A 21,406-nucleotide genomic window follows, 5' to 3' on the forward strand; every position below is an offset into this window, starting at 1 on the left:
CTGACCTAAGAATATTTAAATGACTAAATTTTTCATTCACATGTAGCTTTTCAGCTGCAGGGTAATGTGTACATTGCAATGTGCCACATAGCCACCCTTGCAGCTGGATATGTACAGTTTAAAAAATTATTTCCCCTAGGTGGGCGGCTATGAAAAACGTAGGGATTCAAAAGGCAGATGGTGTTTCCAAGGATATGATGTGAAGTAACAAAGCTCCCAGGCCCAGTCAGTGACTCTGGGTGGCTAGAGACAGTTTCTGCATCTCTCTGCTGTTCTTTTATCATTTTCCTACACTCTGTTCTTCCCTACCTCAGTTCCTTTGTTGTAGCAAGAAGCTGAATTACACATTACAATACCTGTTGAGTTTATTGGATATAGTCTTATGTTCTCTGCTCTTTTAAAACCTCTTCATCTTTTCCTCTTTTTGAATTTCTCAAAAAGACACAACACTAAATTGCTTTATGTCTGTGATTAAATTAACCCCCCCCACCACCAAACCCCTCTTCTAGCCCACTGGTGTGTTTAGTTTTGTTTGTTTTTTTAACCTTTAAGTATAATTTATGTTCAGTAAAGTACAGCAGGTCCTCAAATAACAACTTTTCACTATAACGCTGATGAGATGCTATAGGAACTTTACTCTTGTTTATATCAGTTAGCCAATGGGAAAATGGATTTTTTTATACGTCATTTTGCTTAATGTCACAGAATCTAACACCACTAAAACAGATATAGTGGTGTTATGCTTTGTATTAGAAGATAATAATACCTTATTTTAAAAGTTCATGGTGGGGGGCAGCCAAGTGGCTCAGTTGGTTAAGAGCTCGCTCAAGAGTGCAAGCTCTGAGCAACAGTATCACTGGTTCGATTCACGGCCCAAGCTGAGCTGCTGCTGAGCTGCCAACAGGTGGCAGGATGGCTCAGTTAAAAATAAATAAATAAAAGTTCATGGGGTTCACTGACCTAAGAATATTTAAATGACTAAATTTTNAGGGCAGTGTCACTGGCCCTCATATGTGGGATCCGAACCGGGGCCCTCTGGCGTCCCAAGCCAGTTCTTAACCATCGCGCCACTCAGCCGGCCCAGCCATTCCATTTTAATACAGGCCTCTAGTTGCTTTCCTATGCACAGGCCGTACTTTCTGCCTCTTGATGGTTTCCAGACTTCCTTTTATAGTTCTCTCCAAGGGAAGTCTTTCAGTGTGCTCACGGGGTCTTCTAGGAGTAGCACCATTTTTAAAACCACTTCATTGAGGTATGGTTGACATACAAAAGCTGTGCACACCTATTCCAGGAGGGCCCAGCCGGCGTCCCCCTTCCCTTCCTCCAAAAAACAAAAAACAAAAAAACCCAAAAGCTGTACACAACTATGTACAGGCAGACCTCGGAGATATTGCAGGTTCAGTTCCAGAGCACCGCGATAAAGCGAATATTGCAATAAAGCGAGTCGTAATCCTTTTGCTGGTGGAGGGTCTTGCCTTCAGTTTGTAAAAAATACAACATCTATGAAGCTCAATAAAGTGCAATAAATAAGGTACCGCTGTATACAACTCTATGAGTTTGAAGACAAGTACACACCCATGAGACCATCACCATAATCTATGCCATAAACATCCATCACCTTCAAAAGTTTCTTCCTGTCCTCTTTATTATTATTATGTTTGTGTGTGTGATAAGAACTTAAATAAGATCCACATTAGCACAGTGTTTGAAGGCCTAACCCCAGGGGTTCCTGAGCCATATTTCCCTTGCACTCACAGGGTCTCAGCTTTGTAGCAGCCGGAGCTGAGGGGACTGGGCAGTGCCATCCTTGGCCTGAGATGCCCTCGAGAAGCTGAGGGCTTCTCTGCCACTGTTGCTTCTAGCAAAGTCCCCTTCCCAAGGGAGGTCTACAGAGGGAGGAGCCGACTCCCTACCTGGTTCGGCTCTGAGCTGTTCGTGCTTGAGACCCACGGGTGCCAAAGGGAAGGCCACGCTTTATTCCTGTGGACAAACAGCCCAGGGGCTGCACAAGGCAGCCTTTGAGGCCCCGTCTGTGGCTGGGCTTCTCTTGTCATGTGAGCCCGTTCCTGGGAAGTACCGGCCCCTCCTGTCAGGCAGCAGGCGTGGTGGGATGGCGGAAAGAAACCCAGACTTAATCAGAGTGATCCTCAGTAAATTCCCACCCACTCCGGGCCTTGGTTTTGCTGTCTCTCCAAGAATTTGGCTGGGCTGTGTGACCTTCCGGGGAGATGGGCAGGCAGTGGGGTATTACGGGTGACCATGCTTTGGGGACCCATCTCGTTCAGTACTTTTCTTGTTGCTTCTATCTCCCTAGATTCTGTCTATAATGGAAACCCGTCATCTGTCCTTAGAAAGGAGGCAGCAGTCTTCAGAGGTAAGTGAGCTGGGCTGTCTCATTGGCCCCCTCTATGGCCACAGCCTACTCTAGCGCTCACCTGTCTCTTTGCTTGTTGGGCTCTCTTGCTGCAGGTCCCTGTGCCGCCCCCTCAGTACTCTGTGGATTCCATCAGCCAGGGGTCCTCCACCTCCAGCTTCTCCTCTTTGTCAGTGAGCTCCAGGCAAGAGGAGCCCAAGAAGGACTACAGAGAGGTGAAGCCCCCAGGTGGGAGGGCGGGAGGCGGGCTGCGCGGCCCTGTGTTACGGCCCCAGTTAAAGAGCCTGAGCCTGACGAGAGCCGCCCAGTCAGCCTGCTCGTCATCCGTGGGAGCTGTGTCTGCTGTGGCGGAGGTCAGTGCCCTGGAGAGGAGCCCAGACGGTTCTCACCCTGCTTGCTCTTGCTGGTCTGCTCCCGAAGCAGCTCTTTGCTTTGTGGGTGGTGTATGTGTGTGTGAGAGAGAGACTATTCTAAGAAACGTACAAGTCAAGTCACCTATGGGTCCACTGATTTAAGACCATTGTATAAAGTCGATTTTCTCTGCCCTTCCCTCCCACTCCATAAGCACCCCGGTTAACCTGATGTGGGTCCTTCCTGACTTCTTGCAAAGCCTGTACAGATATTTACATGCACTCACACACTGTGTTTTGTAAAAGCTGATTTATAGCCTGTCTGTATTTTTTCCATTTAACCTGTCTTAGAGCTTGTCCAGCGTCAGCCCACAGAGCCAGACCATTGCATGGATGTGCCAGGAACCCTTTGCCTTTTCGCCTGGGGATGGGGATCCCTCACTGACTCCACCTAACACCCCTCTTCCCCCGCTTCCCCCAAGCCCCACCCTGCTCTTGGAGGGCCCAGTAAGCTTAGCTCAATGCTGAAGCACAGCAAAGAAAGCCAAGAGACACGCTCCAAAGTCTGACAGAGACCTGGAGTGGTTCTTGGGCGGGGTGTCCCCCTCATGTACCCCTCAGCTAGCAGATAATGACAGCTGAACATATGTAGTTCTAAAGGGTGGCCGGCCTCCTAGGAAGTGCTTGTGCTTCAAGATGACTGTCATCCCTCTCTGCCACATAAATAAGCAGTGTCATTTCATAGACCGTAAGTGGTAGTGGGCTTGGTACACACTAGCACCCTCCTTGGTGTCCTATCTGAGCAGTTTTAGGGATGTGTTTGAAAGATACTGAATGAGATGTCAAAACTCCACGAATCAAGAGACAAATGAAAGCTGCTAGGTTTTCAGGATATTGTTTTTATTAGTTTATTAACATCATTCTCCTAACATTCTTTTTCCTTTTATTAAGGTAGAAAAACTTTTGAGAGCAGTTGCTGATGGAGATCTAGAAATGGTGAGTTTGTAGAAGTGCATTTACAACAAGCGTGCTCTCGGTTTAAAACAGCTATTTCCTGCATTTCCTGTCTCCGGCTCAGCTAGGAGCTGTGTGGATTCCTTGTTCACATTCATGTAGAAGGGGGTGCATGTAATGAATGTTTGGTAATGGTAATGTGACATTTCCGCCACAAGTAAGTTGGGCTTAAAGCCGCACAGTGAGCATGTCCCTGCCTTTCAGACATTCATACTCCAAGAGTGGGGTGAGATGTTGGCAAGGAGACCAGCCCATGTCCAGTTCACAGAGTGTGGGCTCAAAACCCAGGCCCACTAGCAGGGGGCGAGATGAGCAGACAGGGTTGTGGGCAAGGAGGAGGGGCTGAGGGGAGGGCAGACCCTCGAGGGTGTTAGCGTGGCCCCGAGGGAAGCTGTGGATGGCTGGGACGCCTGGACGAGGAAGCTGAGAGCTGAGGCTGGGGGCTTCAAGGAGTCACAAGCAGGCATCTGGGCGAGATGGTGCTGGCTGCTCTGGGGTGGCACCCGGCGAGGATGTCCTGGCTGGAGGGAAGGTGTCTGTTCTGACCCTCACTGTCAGGTCGCAGGGAACCCTGATCATGAGAGCGCTGGAGCGTGGAGACAGCCTTGCTTAGATCCCCACAGGCAGTCCCCCTGGCTTGCCTTTGGCTTCCCCAGAGGAATGTGTTATGTCTTCCACTTTAAAAGGAGGAGTACACTAGGTACTTAGCAAATTAGGAGCTCTGAGTACGTCCTGTTACAGGAGAACTTTCCAATGATGTGTGTTTCAAGAGTGTGTTTCACTGAGGATTGAGTTTGAGGTGGTGGACAGAAATTACTGTGCCCTGATTATAACAGCCCCCGCGGTATTAAGGATCCAAATGCAGTTATTGGTGGATTAACCTTTGCCCAGAGACTACTATTAACCCATCGCACTGACGCAAGGCTACTCTGAGGGGCGGGACAAGGGGTCTATGTCTGGCCGATGTCACATTGCTCCTGTCATGAGGCCAGCTCTAGGAGAACCCCGTGTTGTTTGGGGGAAGCAGAGGAGGACTTCGTTAGGCACCCTAAGAGCCATGTGGCATAGCCTGTGTGGGGAAGCGATTACGACTGTCCCTGTGTCACAGCACATCTGGTCTTCTTCCTTGTGTGGGTGGGTGAGGGGGCTGAGGCTGCCATGAAAGACGTGAGCAGAGACAAACTGCCCGGTGCCCTGGGGTCACACCGTCCAAACCAATCAACACATAACCTCCAACCCCCTTCCTGGTGCCACCTGCCTCTCACTCCCTGCCCCATTCTCTTTCCCCTCTTCTCATTAAGAGGACCTGCCCTCTGTCTGTCCAGCTAACCTGCTGGGTGGGGCCCCTGAGTCGAGGCCTTTGCTGTTTCCACCCTGACCAGTGTCTGTTGTCAGGGACATGGAAGGGACCCGAAGGAGAGAAGTTTGGGGTCAATGGGGGTCTTCCAGGAGCCCTTTGTCAGCCCCTTGCAGGCATATGCTGACTTCCTCCAGGCTTAGAACCAGGCCGAGGATTGTATTTATATTGTTTTCTTTTCTCACATTTAATCTCCTAAAATGTAGTCTTGACTGGAACATACATTTGACCTGTTTGGGGGTCATTTCAGTGCTCTGACCTGTGGGCTAGTTGCATTAGAGTGGAAGGGAGCCTGGCGTGGAGTCCCGACCACCACTTACCAGCCGCGTGGCCCTGAACAAGGTGTTGACCTCTCGGAGTGAGTTTTCTCCCAGATAAAAAGAGAGGGACTGGTTGTAGAAAGCGGGCAATTAGATCATGTAAAAGGAGGTGCTCACTAACTGCTCTAGGACCAGAGTTTTGCAGCAGCACCACTCTGTGCCTTTTTAAGCCAGAAGAAAAGAATCTTTAACACAAACTGCAGAAATGGTAGCTCACCCTCTGTACATCACCCATGAGAGAAATGAGAAAGGCATGAGCGTAGTTGAACCTTGGAATATTTGTGTGAGCAGCAGCCGTCGTTTTTAAGTTACTCTGGTGGTTGAGGGAGTGCAGGCCCTGATTTGGGAATAGCTGAGAGACTCTGTGTGTGTGTGTGTGTGTGTGTGTGTGAGAGAGAGAGAGAGAGAGAGAGAGAGAGAGAGAGAGAGAGGGAGACAGGGAGAGAGGGAGAGAGGGACTGTAGCTTAGAAAGGAGCTAAGGACGAGCTTTAAGTTCCCATTTCTCTTTTTTCTGCACCACCAGGTGCGTTATCTCCTGGAGTGGGCAGACGAGGACCTGGAGGAAGTGGAGGATGCTGTCAGCACAGAAGATCTTGAATTTTGTCACCCCCTGTGCCAGTGCCCCAGATGTGCTCCAGCTCAAAAGGTTTGGCTTTGCTTCTGTTGACAGAGGCCGGGGGGAGGGAGGCAAATCCTTCTTTTTCCTGTTGGGAAAGTTGTCTGCTTCTCAGCCAGCTAATTTCTGAGTGATACGTGGTGGGGACTAGTTAGCTCAGGGTGGACAGAAGCTGACACTGGTGCAGGGTCTGGCTCGGGCCGCCTGCTCCCTGAATGGGCAGGTCCGTGACAGGGCGAGCCACACGTGCTTAGTGTCTCACCTGCTCTCTGGGCCCCGCAGTCACAGGCAGGAGTTTACCAACAGACATGCCCGCGGGTCTCTGTCCACGTGGCTGCAGCTCCCTGGGGGGCTGCACTTGAGCTCCACTGCCATTGCCTGTGCTCACGTTGGTACACGAGGGTGGCAGAGGGTGTACCATTCAGTTTCCCCTAATGGTAACAGCGTGCAAAACCATAGGACAATATTACCACTAGGAAGTATATTGGCATGGATACAATCCATCCATCTTACTCAGATATGCCCAGTTTTACTTGTGCTTGTGAGTGATTGTGTGTGTGTGTGTGTGTGTGTGTTTAGTTCTATGCAGTTTTATCACATATGTAGCTTTGTGTATCCACCACCACATTCAAGGACAGAACAGGTGGCTCACCACAAAAGGAATCACTGGTGTTTTTCTTTTATCACCTCACCCACCTCTCTCTCTCTGTCACCCCCACCCTTCCATCCCTAACCCCTGGCAACCTCTAACCTGTTCTCCATTTCTTTGATTTTGTCATTGCAGAAATGTTATATAAATGTAATCATGAAGCATATAACCTTTTGGGATTGGCTTTGTTCGCTAGCATGATTCTAAGTTGTTGCGTGTAGTTTGCAGTTTATTCCTGTATTATTGAGCAGTATTCCATGGTCCGTGTGTGCCAGTTTGTTTAACCATTCACCTGTTGGAGGACTTATGGGTTGTTTCCGGTTTCAGGATATTACAAATAAAGCTGCTATGTACAGTTGTGTACAGGTTTTTGGGAGAACATAAGTTTCGTTTCTCTAAGGTAAATGCCCAAGAATGCAATTGCTGAATCATCTGGTAATTACATGGTAATTCTATGGTTAGTTTTTATAAGGAGCCGACCAACTGTTTTCTAGAGTGGTGGTACCGTTTTACATTCCCGCCAGCAGTGTATGAGCGATCCGATTTCTCCGCGTCCTCACCAGCATTTGTTGTTGTCACTGGTTTTTATTTTAGCCATTCTGACTGCACTGTCTCGTTGTGGCTGTAGTTTGCGTTTCCTAATGGGTGGTGATGTTGAATATCTTCTGTGTGCTTATTTGCCATCTCTTCATGTTCTTCAGTGAAATGTCTGTACCTTTCCTTTGCCAATTTTCTTACTGGTTTTTGGGGGTTTTTTACTGTTGAGTTTTAAGAGTTCTTTATGTATTCTAGATTCTAGCTCTTTGTCAGATATGTGGTCTGTAGCTTGCCTGTATCTTCTTCACATGCATTTTCATAGAGCAAGTTTTTAATTGAGAAGTCCAGTTTACCAGTCTTTTTTTTCTGGATCGTGCTTTTGGTATTAAGTCTAAGAACTCTTTGCTTAACCCTAGATTCCAAAGATTTTCACCTGTTTTTTTCTTTTCCTGAAAGTTTTCTTTCCTGAACATTTTACGTTTTACAATTAAGCCCAGGATCCAGTTTGAGTTCATTTTTATACAAGGCGTGAGGTTTAGATTGAGGTTCATTTCTTTGCCTACAGCGTCCACTTGTCCAACACCACTTGTTGAAAAGCCATCCTTCATCCACCAATTCGCTTCTGGAACTCAGTTGACTATGAATGGTGGGGGTCTGTTTCTGAACCCTCCATTTCATTGATGTGTCCCTCCACCAGGGGCACACTGTCTTGATTATTTCAACTACACAGTAAGCCTTCATATTGGGTAAAGAAGAAGAAACATAATTTATTCTTTGCCAGGGTCATTTGAGCTATTCGAGGGCCTTTGCCTTTCCTTATAAATTTTAAAATGAGCTTGCTGTGTCTACAAAAACCTTGTTATGATTTTGATAGGAATTGCATTAAAACTGTAGATCATTTTGGGGAGAAATAACATCTTTACTATGTTGAGTCTTCATGAACATGGTATATCTCTCAAGTATTAGGCCTGCTTTGAATTCAACATTTTTCAGTTTTCAGTGTACAGATCCTGTCCATGTTTTGTGAAATGTTTACCTAAGTGTTTCATTTTCTTTTGAGCAGTTGTAAATAGCACATGTACATGTTAGCGCTCATGTGCTAGCTGTATGTCGCATACTAAGAAAATTAATTTGGCTTCATAAAACAGATATAGTGGTGTTACACTTTGTATCAGAAGTTAATACTACCTTATTTTAAAACTTCATGGGTTTCTCTGACCTAAGAATATTTAAATGACTAAATTTTTCATTCACATGTAGCTTTTCAGCTGCAGGGTAATGTGTACATTGCAATGTGCCACATAGCCACCCTTGCAGCTGGATATGTACAGTTTAAAAAATTATTTCCCCTAGGTGGGCGGCTATGAAAAACGTAGGGATTCAAAAGGCAGATGGTGTTTCCAAGGATATGATGTGAAGTAACAAAGCTCCCAGGCCCAGTCAGTGACTCTGGGTGGCTAGAGACAGTTTCTGCATCTCTCTGCTGTTCTTTTATCATTTTCCTACACTCTGTTCTTCCCTACCTCAGTTCCTTTGTTGTAGCAAGAAGCTGAATTACACATTACAATACCTGTTGAGTTTATTGGATATAGTCTTATGTTCTCTGCTCTTTTAAAACCTCTTCATCTTTTCCTCTTTTTGAATTTCTCAAAAAGACACAACACTAAATTGCTTTATGTCTGTGATTAAATTAACCCCCCCCACCACCAAACCCCTCTTCTAGCCCACTGGTGTGTTTAGTTTTGTTTGTTTTTTTAACCTTTAAGTATAATTTATGTTCAGTAAAGTACAGCAGGTCCTCAAATAACAACTTTTCACTATAACGCTGATGAGATGCTATAGGAACTTTACTCTTGTTTATATCAGTTAGCCAATGGGAAAATGGATTTTTTTATACGTCATTTTGCTTAATGTCACAGAATCTAACACCACTAAAACAGATATAGTGGTGTTATGCTTTGTATTAGAAGATAATAATACCTTATTTTAAAAGTTCATGGTGGGGGGCAGCCAAGTGGCTCAGTTGGTTAAGAGCTCGCTCAAGAGTGCAAGCTCTGAGCAACAGTATCACTGGTTCGATTCACGGCCCAAGCTGAGCTGCTGCTGAGCTGCCAACAGGTGGCAGGATGGCTCAGTTAAAAATAAATAAATAAAAGTTCATGGGGTTCACTGACCTAAGAATATTTAAATGACTAAATTTTACATTCACATGTAGCTTTTCAGCTACAGGGTAATGTATACGTTGCAATGTACAGAACCTATATCTGTTAAGTGAGGACTTACTGTACATCCATATAAAGTACACAATTTGGTGAGTAAGGAAGTGTCTTGGAATGCTGAGACCCGAGGGAATGACCACCAGATAAGGAAGTTTTACCAAGAGGTGAGTGTCTGTAGCTGTAGAAACCCAGGATGCCAGCACCACAGTCAAGATACAGAGCAGTCCATCATCTCCGAGAGTTTCCTTGTGCTGGTTTTCAGCTCCTCCCTTCCTCCCTCCCTCCCCTGTCCCAAGCAGGGACAATTTGTCAGATACACATATTGCAGACATTACCACCAATCTGCTTCCTGTCACTACAGACATGTTGGCATGTTCTAGAATTTTGTGTGAATGGAACCATACCGTCCACAAGCTTTTGAGTCTGGCTTCCTTTACTCAGCAGAACGTTTTTGAGATCAGTGTTGCCTTAGTAGTTCATTTCTTTTTATTGCTGGGTAGTATTTCGTTGAATATACCATAATTTGTTTATCTTATCACCTGTTGATGGACTTTGCGTGGTTTCCTGTTTTGGGCTTTAGAATAAAGCTACTGTGAATATTTGTATACAAGTCTTCACGTAAATATGTTTCCTTGGGTAAATACCTAGGAGGATAATTGCTGGGTTATATAGTAAGTGTATGTTGAATCTTATTAAAAAGTGCCAGTTTTCTGGAGTGATTGTAGCATCTTCCATTCCAACCAGCAACATGTGAGAGTTCTAGTTGCCCCCACATCTTTGTCCTCACTTAATATTTTGACTTTATTATTATTATTATTATTTATTTTTTAATTAGGCATCAGCCATGGTCATTGGTTACACATTGCTTTCATGCTACAATGGCATAGTTGACTCTTTTAAGGAGGGTACAGCTCACAGTGGCCCATGCAGGGATTGAACCGGCAACCTTGGTGTTATCAGCACCATGCTCTAACCAACTGAGCTAACTGGTCACCCCGGTATTTTGACTTTTTAACTTTAGTCATCATCCTGGTAAGTATGCAGTGGTATTTCGTTGTGTTTTCCTCCCTACTTCTTCATTTGTTTGTTTTTATTTTTGAGGTATAATTACATACAGTAAAATTTATCCTTTAAATTTAGCATAGTTGTTTCTGGTTTTTTTAGTAGATTTTTTTTTAAATGTTAGTTTCAGGTATACAAAACAATGTAATAGTTAGACATGTACACCCCTCACAAAGTGATAACCCCCCTCCCCCAATCTACTACCCCTCTGACATCGTACATAGCTGTTACAGTTCCACTGACTCTATTCCCTATGCTGTACTCCACATCCTGGGACCATTATAGTTAACATTCAGTATTATTCAGCTTCAGCTTCAGGTGTACACTGCAGTGGTCAGGCACTTACACCGTCCATGAAGTGGTCTCCCTAATAAGACAAGTGCCCATCTGATACCCTACAAAATCTTTACAACATTATTGATTATATTCCACAAACTGTCTTTGGTATCCTCGTGGCAATCTTTTAGTTATCAATTTGTGCTTTCTAATGCCCTCACCCCTCCTTCATCCCTACCCCGCTCCCAACTAGCAGGCCTCACTTTTTTCTCTATATCTCTGAGACTGTTTCTGATTAATTTGCTCCTTTATTCCATTTTTTAGATTCCACATATAAGTGAGATTATATGGTATTTATCTTTCTCAGTCTGACTTATTTCACTTAGCATAACGTTCTATGGTCCATCCATTTCGTTGCAAATGGTAAGATTTCATTCTTCTTTATGGCTGAGTAATACTCCATTGTATAAATGTACCACAGTTTCTTAATAAAATATGGAACGCTTCATGAATTTGCATGTCACCCTCGCACAGGGGCCATGCTAATCTTCTCTGTATCATTCCAATTTTAGTATATGTGCTGCCAAAGGGAGCACTTAGCATAGTTTTTAAAGAGATAACATTTTTAATCATCAGAAAATGAACTAGAGATAAATCACAGAAAACTCTTAACATATTAATTACACTATCAAAACATATGATTCAACATCACAATTTAATATTTATTTTTAGTTATATGATTTATAAATTAGTTTTGTTTGCCCTTTTAATTACTGATTGTTCTTATAGTTGATCTTAAAGCCACTGTAAATAGTAAGGAAGTTTCATGATAAAAATGAGGGTGAACTATGGAACTAAGTAGCAGTTTTACAAGGTTTGACAAACGAATGCATTGTCGCATAACCACCAGCACCACAATGAAGATACAGGACATTTCTTATCACCCCAAAATATTCTGTCCTGCCCCCTTGTCGTTTCTCCCCATCCGGACAATCACTGATCTGTTTTCTGACCCTTGGGTTTTGTCATTCCTGATACTGATTTGCATTTCCTGTATAACTAAAGATGTTATTTTATGTTATCTTCTTTTGTGAAGTCTTTTCAAATCTTTTGCCTATTGAAACAAATAATGGATTGTCTTACTGAGTTGTGAGGTTTTTTTGTTTGTTTGTTTGTTTTTAATTCTGGTTGGTACAAGTCCTTTGTCAGGTATACATATTGCAAACATTTTCTCCCATTCTGTAACTTGCCTTTTCAATTTTTTTTAAATTTTATTTTATTGGGGAACAGTGTGTTTTTCCAGTACCCATCAGCTCCAAGTCAAGTACTTGTTTCAGTCTGTTGGGTTGTCAGGAAAGTCATGACGCATTTTTGCATTGAAAAACATAGAAAAATACGTCATGACTTTCCCGACGACCCAATAGTTGTGGAGGGCTTTTTTTCTAGGACCCATGAGCTCCAAGTCAAGTAGTGGTTTCAATCTAGTTGTGGAGGGCGCAACTCAGTGGCCCATGTGGGGATCGAATCGGCAACCTTGGTGTTATGGGCACTGTGCTCTAACCAACTGAGCTAACCAGCCACCCTGCCTTTTTATTTTCTTAATTCTCTCTTAAAGAGCATTGATTTAAAATTTTTATTAAGTCTAATTTATCAAACTTAGGTTTTTTGCTATTGTCTTATCTAAGAAATCTTCGCTTATCCCAGTGTTGCAAAGATTTTTTTCTGTGTTCTCTTCAAGTTTTGTGGTTGTAGCTTTTACACTTAAGTCTATGATGCATTTTAATTTGTGCTTGGTGTGAGATAAGGGTGGAGATGCAGTTTTTCCATGTATCCAGGTGTTGCAGCATCATCTGTTGAACAGACTTTCCCTTCCCCAGTGAATTGCCTTGGCACAATATGGTATCATTTTAGGGGGTTGCTTTCATGAAAATGGAAGTTAATCCGCTGACAGCAGACCTTTCGAAAGCAGTAGGAGTTCACCTGTGGGCATCCTGACTGGATCCCATGGTGATCCCAAATTTTGCTGAGGTGCTGTAGGGGGCAGATGGCTTCAGTTCCGTCAGCCCGGCTTCTTCAATACTAATGACATTTCCGTTTCCATCTTCTGCACGTACTAGAAGCTGGCAAAGACCCCTGCCAGCGGGCTGGGTGTGAATGTGACCAACCAGGACGGCTCCTCCCCACTGCACGTCGCTGCCCTGCATGGCCGGGTGGACCTCGTCCCCCTCCTCTTGAAGCATGGAGCCAATGTGGGTGCCAGAAATGCAAAGCAAGCTGTCCCACTCCACCTGGCCTGCCAGCAAGGCCACTTCCAGGTATGCGTTCTGTCTCTTGGGCTGTTAGGGTGCTTGCTTTTGGTAGGAAACTCTCCTGGTGGGAATGCTGCCCAGGGACCAGGATTGGGCGGCTGGCCCAGAGCACCGCACCTTTCTTTCCTCCCAGCCCCGAGATTCTGAGGTGCACATGGCAGGACCACTCAGCAACAGAACGCAGAACTCGGGCGCTTCTGGGGTGGAGCCAACCCCTCTCCCACTGCCATTCACATCTGGGTGGCATAGGCTGTTGTACTGATTCTGACCCCAGCAGGAGCTGTCTCTGGTACTTGGGTGTTGGTCTCCAGGGCTCTGGCCGCGTCGTAGCACCTTTCCATTCCCTCAGCCCTGTCTGAGCACGACATAGAGTAAGGCCCCTCTGCAGGAGGGTCAGGAGATAATTGTGGAATGATTGACTTTTTTTTTTTTTTCAACTTTATTGGGCACCAGTGTGTTCTTTCCAGGACTCATCAGCCCCAAGTCAAGTCGTTGTCCCCAGTCTAATTGTGCAGGGCGCAGCTCACTGGCCCATGTGGGAATGGAACCAGCAACCTCGATGTTATGAGCACTGTGCTCTAACCACCTGAGCCCCACGATTGACTTTTTTCAAGTCCTGTTTTTCTTTTGGGAAATTATCTATCTATGCATGCTCTTTCATTTTCCCTCATTAGTCTGTAAGCTTTCTAAAGTCAGGAACCATGCTTCAGGTCTTCCGTCTCTCTCATAACACCTAGCACAGTGCTTTGAGCATCAGTTTCCTCATCTGTAAAACTGGAGTGGTGATTCCAGCTTGCCACAGGGTAGAGCTAGTGATTAAATGAAAAACATCAAGCGCCTGGCACACAGTCAACCCTCAGCAACTGTCTGTCTGTCCCCCTTTCAGGTGGTCTGCTTTCTCCTGAGGTCAGACATGTATCTAAAGAGCCTTCTAGATAAACTTAGAGAACTAAGTCAAAAGAATATCAAGTTAGAGGATTTCTCCCTGCAAATTTTAATTAAAGTTGAAAATTGTTCCTCTCTGTGCTAGGTGGTGAAGTATCTATTAGAGTCCAAGGCAAAACCTGACAAAAAGGATATAAGTGGAAACACCCCCCTCATTTACGCCTGTTCCAGTGGCTACCATGAAGTCGCGGCACTGTTGCTGCAGGTAAGGGCCCCACAGCCCGGGAGCTGCCAACACTGGTCAGCGATGGGCATCTCATCACGGGGTGAGCCCCTGGCAGTGACTGGCAGATGGACAGGAGTGGGCAGGCCTCTTGCCCTTTGTTTTGAGCTGCCCCTGGAGCTTCACATCCAATTTGCACGCGATGGCTCTTTGATGGCAAGTGGGGTGTCAGCGTCTGGGAACTGGGGTGCCAGCATCTGTGCTGTGTCGGGTACAGAGCTGAGGACGCAGACGCAGCTTTTGCTGAAGGTGTGGGTCTTGCCTCATTTACCAGGTTAGAGCTGAGTGGTTACCTTCAGTGTGAGCTGAATGTCCTTTGTCACTGCTAAACGTTATGCGTGTTGATTGTAGGACAGAGAATCTAAAGAAGCAGAGAAAAAAACAACTTGTCTGTTATAATCCCATCACTCAAAGGCAACTAATGCTGGTGAACTTTAAAAAAAAAATGTGCATAGTTTAGATTCGCATTGTTGTCTGTCTTGCTTGTTTTCAATCAAGGTGGAAAACTGGCTATTAAAAATTATCTCAATTTTTAATGGTTGCATAGCTATGGATGTACCATAGTTTGTTTTTGTTTAACTTAACTGTTCCTGCTGTATACATTTAGGTAACGTCTGGGTTTTTTTCCTGCCATAATGCTACAGTGAATATCTTTGAGCTTAAATCTTTTCCTCAGAATTTATTTTACCCCCAACATCTTAAGAAAAATGGAAAGAATTTTATATACACACCACCCGGATTCTGCGTTGATAGCTTCTAGCATTCCTTTTGATTGTACTGCTTCTCTTTCTAGCATGGGGCCTCCATTAACGCTTCTAACAATAAGGGCAACACCGCCCTGCACGAGGCGGTGATAGAAAAGCACGTCTTTGCCGTGGAGCTGCTCCTGCTTCACGGAGCATCAGTGCAGGTCTTGAACAAGAGGCAGTGCACGGCTATCGACTGTGCTGAGCAGGTGAGCGGGGGAGCTGCAGACTGAGGGTGTCCCAGGCCCCGTCTCAGCTCCCTTTGGATGCATTGTGTCTAAACCAGGTCTGACTTGAATTGCTGGGCCTGGCTGAGTTGGTGCGCTGGACATCTGCCAGGGTGGCTAAGTGTCTGGTCTTTGGTCACCTGGTCAGAGGTGGGCCACTCGGGAGCCAAGAGTCGGTCTTTGGGGGCGGTTTTCAAAGGCCTGAGTGGAGGTGCTGTCCCTGAGGCTGCAGGTGTCAGCACCCTCGTCTAGGCCCCTGACGAGTCGTCAGGTCCGGAAAGTAGCAGCGAGTTCAGACGACGCTCTGGTGTTCCCCTCCCTGCCCTGGGGATACACCTGTGGTCTTCGCAGCACGATGGAGAGTTTGTTCAGTGGGTGGCTTGAAGACTCCTTGCAATCTGTAAGGAGAATTGTGAAGGCCAGTTGACCACTCTCCCAGTGCCGTGGGTGCCTGCCATGGAGAAATGGTGAGGAGAAAGTCCTTTTCTCCTGGGAGAAAGTAGCTCTTTCCTGTTCCTGTTTTCATGTTGAATCTTTATCTAGTTTTCTACTCAGGGCTTTAAATGACACTACTGACTTGTTAAAGTCACCATAAAGCCAACCTGCTCATGGGCTAATTATATTAATTTCTGAGTTTCGGTGACATTTCTTAACAGTACCGAAATATTTTCAACTTCCAGTTTAGCACTTTCTCAAACGGTGATACTGATGGATGTCTTTTATGGGGTACTTACTGTGTGCTGGGTCCTCGAGAACCTCATGATAACTGGAATCCTGGCTCCTTTTCTTGTCAGCCTGATGGCACAGAGCAGTAACCCCTGGCCCCGAGGACCCAGCCGAGGGCAGAGCCAGCCTCCCAGTGCAGGGCTGCGCTTTAACCACTAGGCCTTAGGGCCTCAACATTTTGTCTGTCATTGCTTCTTTGCTTTTCTGCCCAGCTACACGAGTATTGACATTGAGATAAAAAACGGGTAATTATCTGCTGAGAAAGTATAAGAAAATATTACAGTTAACCCTCTCCCTTTCAAATTGTAGAATTCAAAAATAATGGAATTACTTCAGGTAGTGCCAAGCTGTGTGGCCACGTTAGATGACACTGGCGAAACAGAAGACAAGGAGTACGTTACTGTTAAGATCAGGAAAAAATGTAAGAACTTTTATTCATTCTGTAATCCTCAACTTGGGTTTATTTGGAACTTCGTGAATAGTTGCTGGTTTTCATTTAGTTGTGACTATAAAATGTAAAATGTAATCATCATCATGACGGGGTGGGATTAGGCACCAAAGAAATGTATGTTCCATCCAAATTTATCAGGGGTTTTTTTTTTGATACTACAATAGTTTTCCGGTTGGTTGGGATGATACCTGTCAGCATGACCTTGAAGGTCAGGCCTCCACTTACCAGCTGGAGAGGAGGACCAACCTCCGGTAGTTTTTATCATGCCTCACATTAAAAGCCAGGTGTTTTCCTAAGCATTTCCTGGACATCAGGGTAAATGCTACCTTTAAAGAATTTTTTTGGTTGATGGTAATTAGAACAGCAGTTGCAGAACAGGGATAGGGCTGAAGTATTTTCTCCTTTTTTTAAAAAAAGTTGTTACAGTTTAGATGGGGTCCTTGTTTTTTGTTTTTTAATTACAATATGATTTTACAGTGCAGTAACGTGAATAAACTCACTCACATATCTGGGTAACCCTGAGGCTGTCTCACTGTAATTAGCAGTGGCTGGGGAATATCAGTGTATTAAGGATTTATCTTTTTTTCATGGGGGGTTCACACCATAATAGATATCTACTAATATGTTTCTTTAAGCAAATGCAGTGATTAATTTTCAAATTTTTGTCAAACTGATAAAATGGAAAGGTTGCATTTATGCCATAATTTTAAAACAATTCTTAAACGATTTTGGAAGTTTTCAGATGTTTATCCTTTTATTTACAGGGAACTCAAAAATGTATCATCTACCCAATGAACCTTTTACGAGACAGTTTTACTTTGTCCACCCAGCTGGTCAGTTTAAGTGAGTATAAAATTTGAGTTGATTTCTGTACTTTTGACCTCACCTTTACTTAAAACCTAAACAGGCTATGTACAGCTTGAATGGGTTATGGACAAATCAGTGTTCTCATCAAATGCTGCCACCTTGTGGCTAATCCCAGTGTTTGCACCACTACCCCAACCATTTATATTAGTTTGTTTTGGATTTTAGGGGAAGGACTTCAAGGGAGATTATGACAAGAGATAGAAGTGTCCCTAATTTTACTGACGATTCTTTGCATGAGGTGAGTTATTAAACACTAGGTTATGATCATAGTTTTTAAAGTTTGGCTTTTTAAAAAATTAATCCATGGTAAACACATTTCTCGTTTCATTATTCCCTTCACTGTAAGAGTTAATAACAAAACGTGTTCTTTTGTGGTACGGTCAAGAATATAGACTTAATTTATTGTAACATTTAAAAATACACTTCAGGGCTGGCCAAGTGGCTCAGTTGGTTAAGAGCTTGCTCAAGAGTGCGAGCTATGAGCAACAGCGGTTCGAGTCCCAGCCTGAGCTGAGCAGCCACTGAGCTGCCAACAGGTGGCAGGATGGCTCAGCAGAAGAAAAAAAAAATACGCTTCTGAGCTGAGAAAGGAAAGTGAGGAAAAAGTGGAAAATAGTTATATGTGTGGAAAGATGCTGTAGTTAGTTCATGGTGTGTGTGTACTTGGTGAAATATCTCAAATTTCACTAAGCAAATTCACTAATGTGTTTCATCACTGATGTAAGAATGAAAACAAGTTTATATGTAGATGGATAAAAAACTTCTCCAAATATGTATGAAGTTGCTCGTATAGAGAATTCTGTACATGGCCATCTTCTTCCAGCACTATGTAATCACTGTTCTAAAAAGAAAGCAACTGGGCCGGCCGAGTGGCGCGTTGGTTAGGAGTTGGCTTGGGACACCAGCTCTAAGCAGCAGGGCCCCGGTTCGGATCCCACATGCAGGCCAGTGATGCTGCGCCCTCTACAGCTAAGATGACGAACAACATCTCGACCTGGAGCTGGGCTGCCATGAGTCGCCGGTGATGGCATAGGCTGCAGTGGGGCTGGCCGGCAGCTGGCGTGAGTTTCCATGAGCTGCCGTGAGCCCCCAACAGGGGGGGAAAAAAAAAGGCAGCTTTACATTCTGTGGTGATATTAGGTGACGCTCCTCAGAAACATGAGTCTTCTTATTGCTGCTGGACGACATAATATACAACTATTGATGAAACATTGAATTTATAGCGTGTATTGCAGAGGCTTGTTGGAACAAACATGCATTCTCAATCTTTGCTGTAGAGAATTCAAGTGATTTTTGTTAACACAACTAACTCTGATTTCACGTTTAATCTTTCATGACTTGGCTGTTGGGTGGGAAACGGGCAAACTTGGAAATCTGCCTTGGTTCAGTCAGGGGCTAGATTTTCCCTTGCTAGCTATGGGACTTGAGGCAGATTGCTTAACTTTGCCGATCCTGTTTCCTCAGCTGTAGAATGGGGAACACAATGGTACACACTTGTCCGAGCTGTCAAGGTTAAATGTGAAAGCACATAAAGCATCTATTTACACTTGTGTCTGACACGTGTCAGACTATCACCACAGGGATGTCAGAGTGGAAAGTCCTGAGCACATTGGATGGCACGGATAAGCTCTCCAGGGTAGCTGTTGTTGTCATGGTGATGGTTTGAAGTACAGTGCACATGTGAACGTTTGAATTGTACCTTCTCTCTAGCCAGGGAAACAAAGAAGGACACAGAAGCAGAATAACGTGCCCGACCAGAGCAGACTTCAGACTGCTAACAGAGGAGACGGGGATCAGCCCCCGAGGCCTGGACTGAAACAAACTGCTCCTGGAAATAGGCGCATGCTCCGTAGACACACTGTCAATAATGTCGTGGCACCCAAGGGCCCAGAGGCTGCCGACAACCTCCCCACTCCCCAGGAGGGTAGTGTTTCCCAGTCTTAAAAGTAATAAGGAATTCAATTGGCTGCCAAGAAGGGAGTCCTTAACAAGAAGATGCCAAGCGTGAGTACAGCGTAGAACTAAATGGACTTTCTTTTGGACTTGAGAGAAAAGCAGAACATTCCCGAAAGCTTTTCTGTGGCTGGATGAATGCAACAAAGAAAACGATCACCACCTCTTTCCTCTTCAAAGCTAATGAATACACTTAAAAAAGAATGGATGAAAATTCTAGTGGTGTCCAGATCCTTAAGACCGTGGTGTATGTTTGTTTCTTCTTAAGTATACAGGTTCCTTGGTTGCATTTAAGAGGTTTCATCACCAGATTCTGACCTCCTCCAACTGAAAGGTGCTAAACCTCTGTGATGTGTATAAATTAACAAACCACAAGCTAAAAGAATTTCTTCATCTGGGATAAGCTGAAGAGAAACAATTTAGGTTCCATGGCACGGGCTGGGCAGAAATGTCCCATTTGAAAGAAGAAAACAGGGCCTGGAAAAATGTTCCTTTGCAAAGCAACACTTGAACCCAAAGATGCCTAAATGCCATTTAGATGTTCTTTTGAGTGAAAAGGACCTCTGTGACCTGTGCTACACTATGTGTGTAGGGGAAGTTAAGTATAATTTTTCTTACAACCAAGTTAAGTACAGATATTTGATGAGTGTACACCCGCGTCTGTGGCAGTGTCTTTATGAACATGCCTTTCCATTGAGAACCGTCCCTTAAATGTCACACCTGAAGGATGGTAACTAAACTAGAGAGTAGATTTGGCACATCTTTTCTTAGCCTTTTGATTCAGATTCAAAATTTACAGCACAAACCAGGTCAAAGTTACTTTAAGTTAGAATTTATTGCCATTTACTTTTTATGAATTTCTATACATTATACTTATTTTTTTATGTTATTAATTGGTCCAGAGCCACAAACATGGGTTTGTCCTGAGTACATTCTCAGATAACTTTGTAATAAGGAAATGGTTTTGTGCATGTTCTTAGAAATACTTGTGTATGTATAGAAGGGAGGGGCTGATTATTTTTCTACAAAGTAATTTATGACTTCTAATTTTCTAATGTGCCTTGGGTATGTGCCAAATGATGGAAAAGAAGCAGTAAACTTTATGATTCTTGAGAGTGTCATGGTATACTTTTTTTAGTTGTTTTGCTGTGGAGATGTTTTTTCTAAGCCTCTCTGCTATAAACATGCTTTGTGTATGGCAAAATCTTCCCCCATTGGATGGTTATACATTTTGTTTTTCAGTTATAGATGCACGTGACTGAAACATATAATCTGGATCACTCACAGCAGACCATTCCCCATCTACCCTGACTAGGGCTGACAATGCATTAGATTAGACAGTGCCTAGGGCCTGCAAAGTTTTCTTTTAAAAGCAAAACAAAAATAAATACAGCTTCTTAGTCCAAACAGGAAATGTGCACTGTTGCTTTGCCAATTTATTTTCCCTCCTTTTCCCCACTTTTGAACAAAACAGCTTATTAAGTTGCTACCATCCTAAGCAACAAACTACATCCTATGCAGTTATCCATTTCCATATTTTGGATGGCGTGATATAATTTGTAAATTATACCTCTGTGTATACCCTTGTGGTTTTAACAATTGTCCTGGCAGAATTGTCAAATGAAGAAACAGGTTCAGAGAAGGGGACTTATTTGCTTGTATTATCACAGCTGGGGTTGAAGCCCAATCGGCTGTGATTGGTGGTGTCATCCAAATTGACCATTTCCAGCTTGGTGTACCCTTTATCTGGAGATATAAGTACCCTGAATGGGACTGTCAATCTTAGGGGAGGAGTTTCCTCTTGAGCTACTCTGGTAATCAGCAGGGTGAGCCACCTGAAGTGACTGACCTGGATTATTTTAAAAAACACACGTTTTTCTCCAATTGCTTTACTAAACTTGATTTGACAACTCAGAAATTGGTAATGTCCAAATTTCTATTTTGCATAAGAATGTTTTGAAGTCAAAGCTTTGTCAGTTGAATTATAAAGTTTAGAACCACTTCCCACTCCCTAGATAGAAATGTACTCCACCCTTGTTGCCTTCAAGAATTTCTAGCCTTAAGGGCCGGCTGAGTGGCTCAGTTGGTTAAGAGCTCCCTCAAGAGTTTGAGCTGAGCAACAGCAGTTCGAGTCCAGCCTCAGCTGAGCAGCGGCTGAGCTGCCAACAGGTAGCAGGATGGCTC

General features: G+C 44.2%; 1 protein-coding gene across 1 annotated transcript in view; it reads left to right on the plus strand.

Moving 5' to 3' along the window:
* The window catches only part of ANKRD27 (ankyrin repeat domain 27), a 73,499-nt gene extending 53,162 nt beyond the window's left edge, over nucleotides 1–20,337 (plus strand). Inside the window, exons 18-28 of the mRNA XM_019654477.1 lie at nucleotides 2,315–2,374; nucleotides 2,470–2,589; nucleotides 3,676–3,720; nucleotides 5,940–6,062; nucleotides 12,893–13,090; nucleotides 14,115–14,234; nucleotides 15,046–15,207; nucleotides 16,261–16,372; nucleotides 17,167–17,245; nucleotides 17,435–17,507; nucleotides 18,980–20,337. Coding sequence (XP_019510022.1) covers nucleotides 2,315–2,374; nucleotides 2,470–2,589; nucleotides 3,676–3,720; nucleotides 5,940–6,062; nucleotides 12,893–13,090; nucleotides 14,115–14,234; nucleotides 15,046–15,207; nucleotides 16,261–16,372; nucleotides 17,167–17,245; nucleotides 17,435–17,507; nucleotides 18,980–19,213 — 1,326 coding nt within the window. The 3' untranslated portion in view covers nucleotides 19,214–20,337. The remainder of the gene's footprint in view (nucleotides 1–2,314; nucleotides 2,375–2,469; nucleotides 2,590–3,675; nucleotides 3,721–5,939; nucleotides 6,063–12,892; nucleotides 13,091–14,114; nucleotides 14,235–15,045; nucleotides 15,208–16,260; nucleotides 16,373–17,166; nucleotides 17,246–17,434; nucleotides 17,508–18,979) is intronic.
* Nucleotides 20,338–21,406: the final 1,069 nt, after the last annotated feature.

The sequence above is a fragment of the Hipposideros armiger genome, unplaced genomic scaffold (genome assembly GCF_001890085.2).
Source record: "Hipposideros armiger isolate ML-2016 unplaced genomic scaffold, ASM189008v1 scaffold_224, whole genome shotgun sequence".
Classification (NCBI taxonomy): Eukaryota; Metazoa; Chordata; class Mammalia; order Chiroptera; family Hipposideridae; genus Hipposideros; species Hipposideros armiger.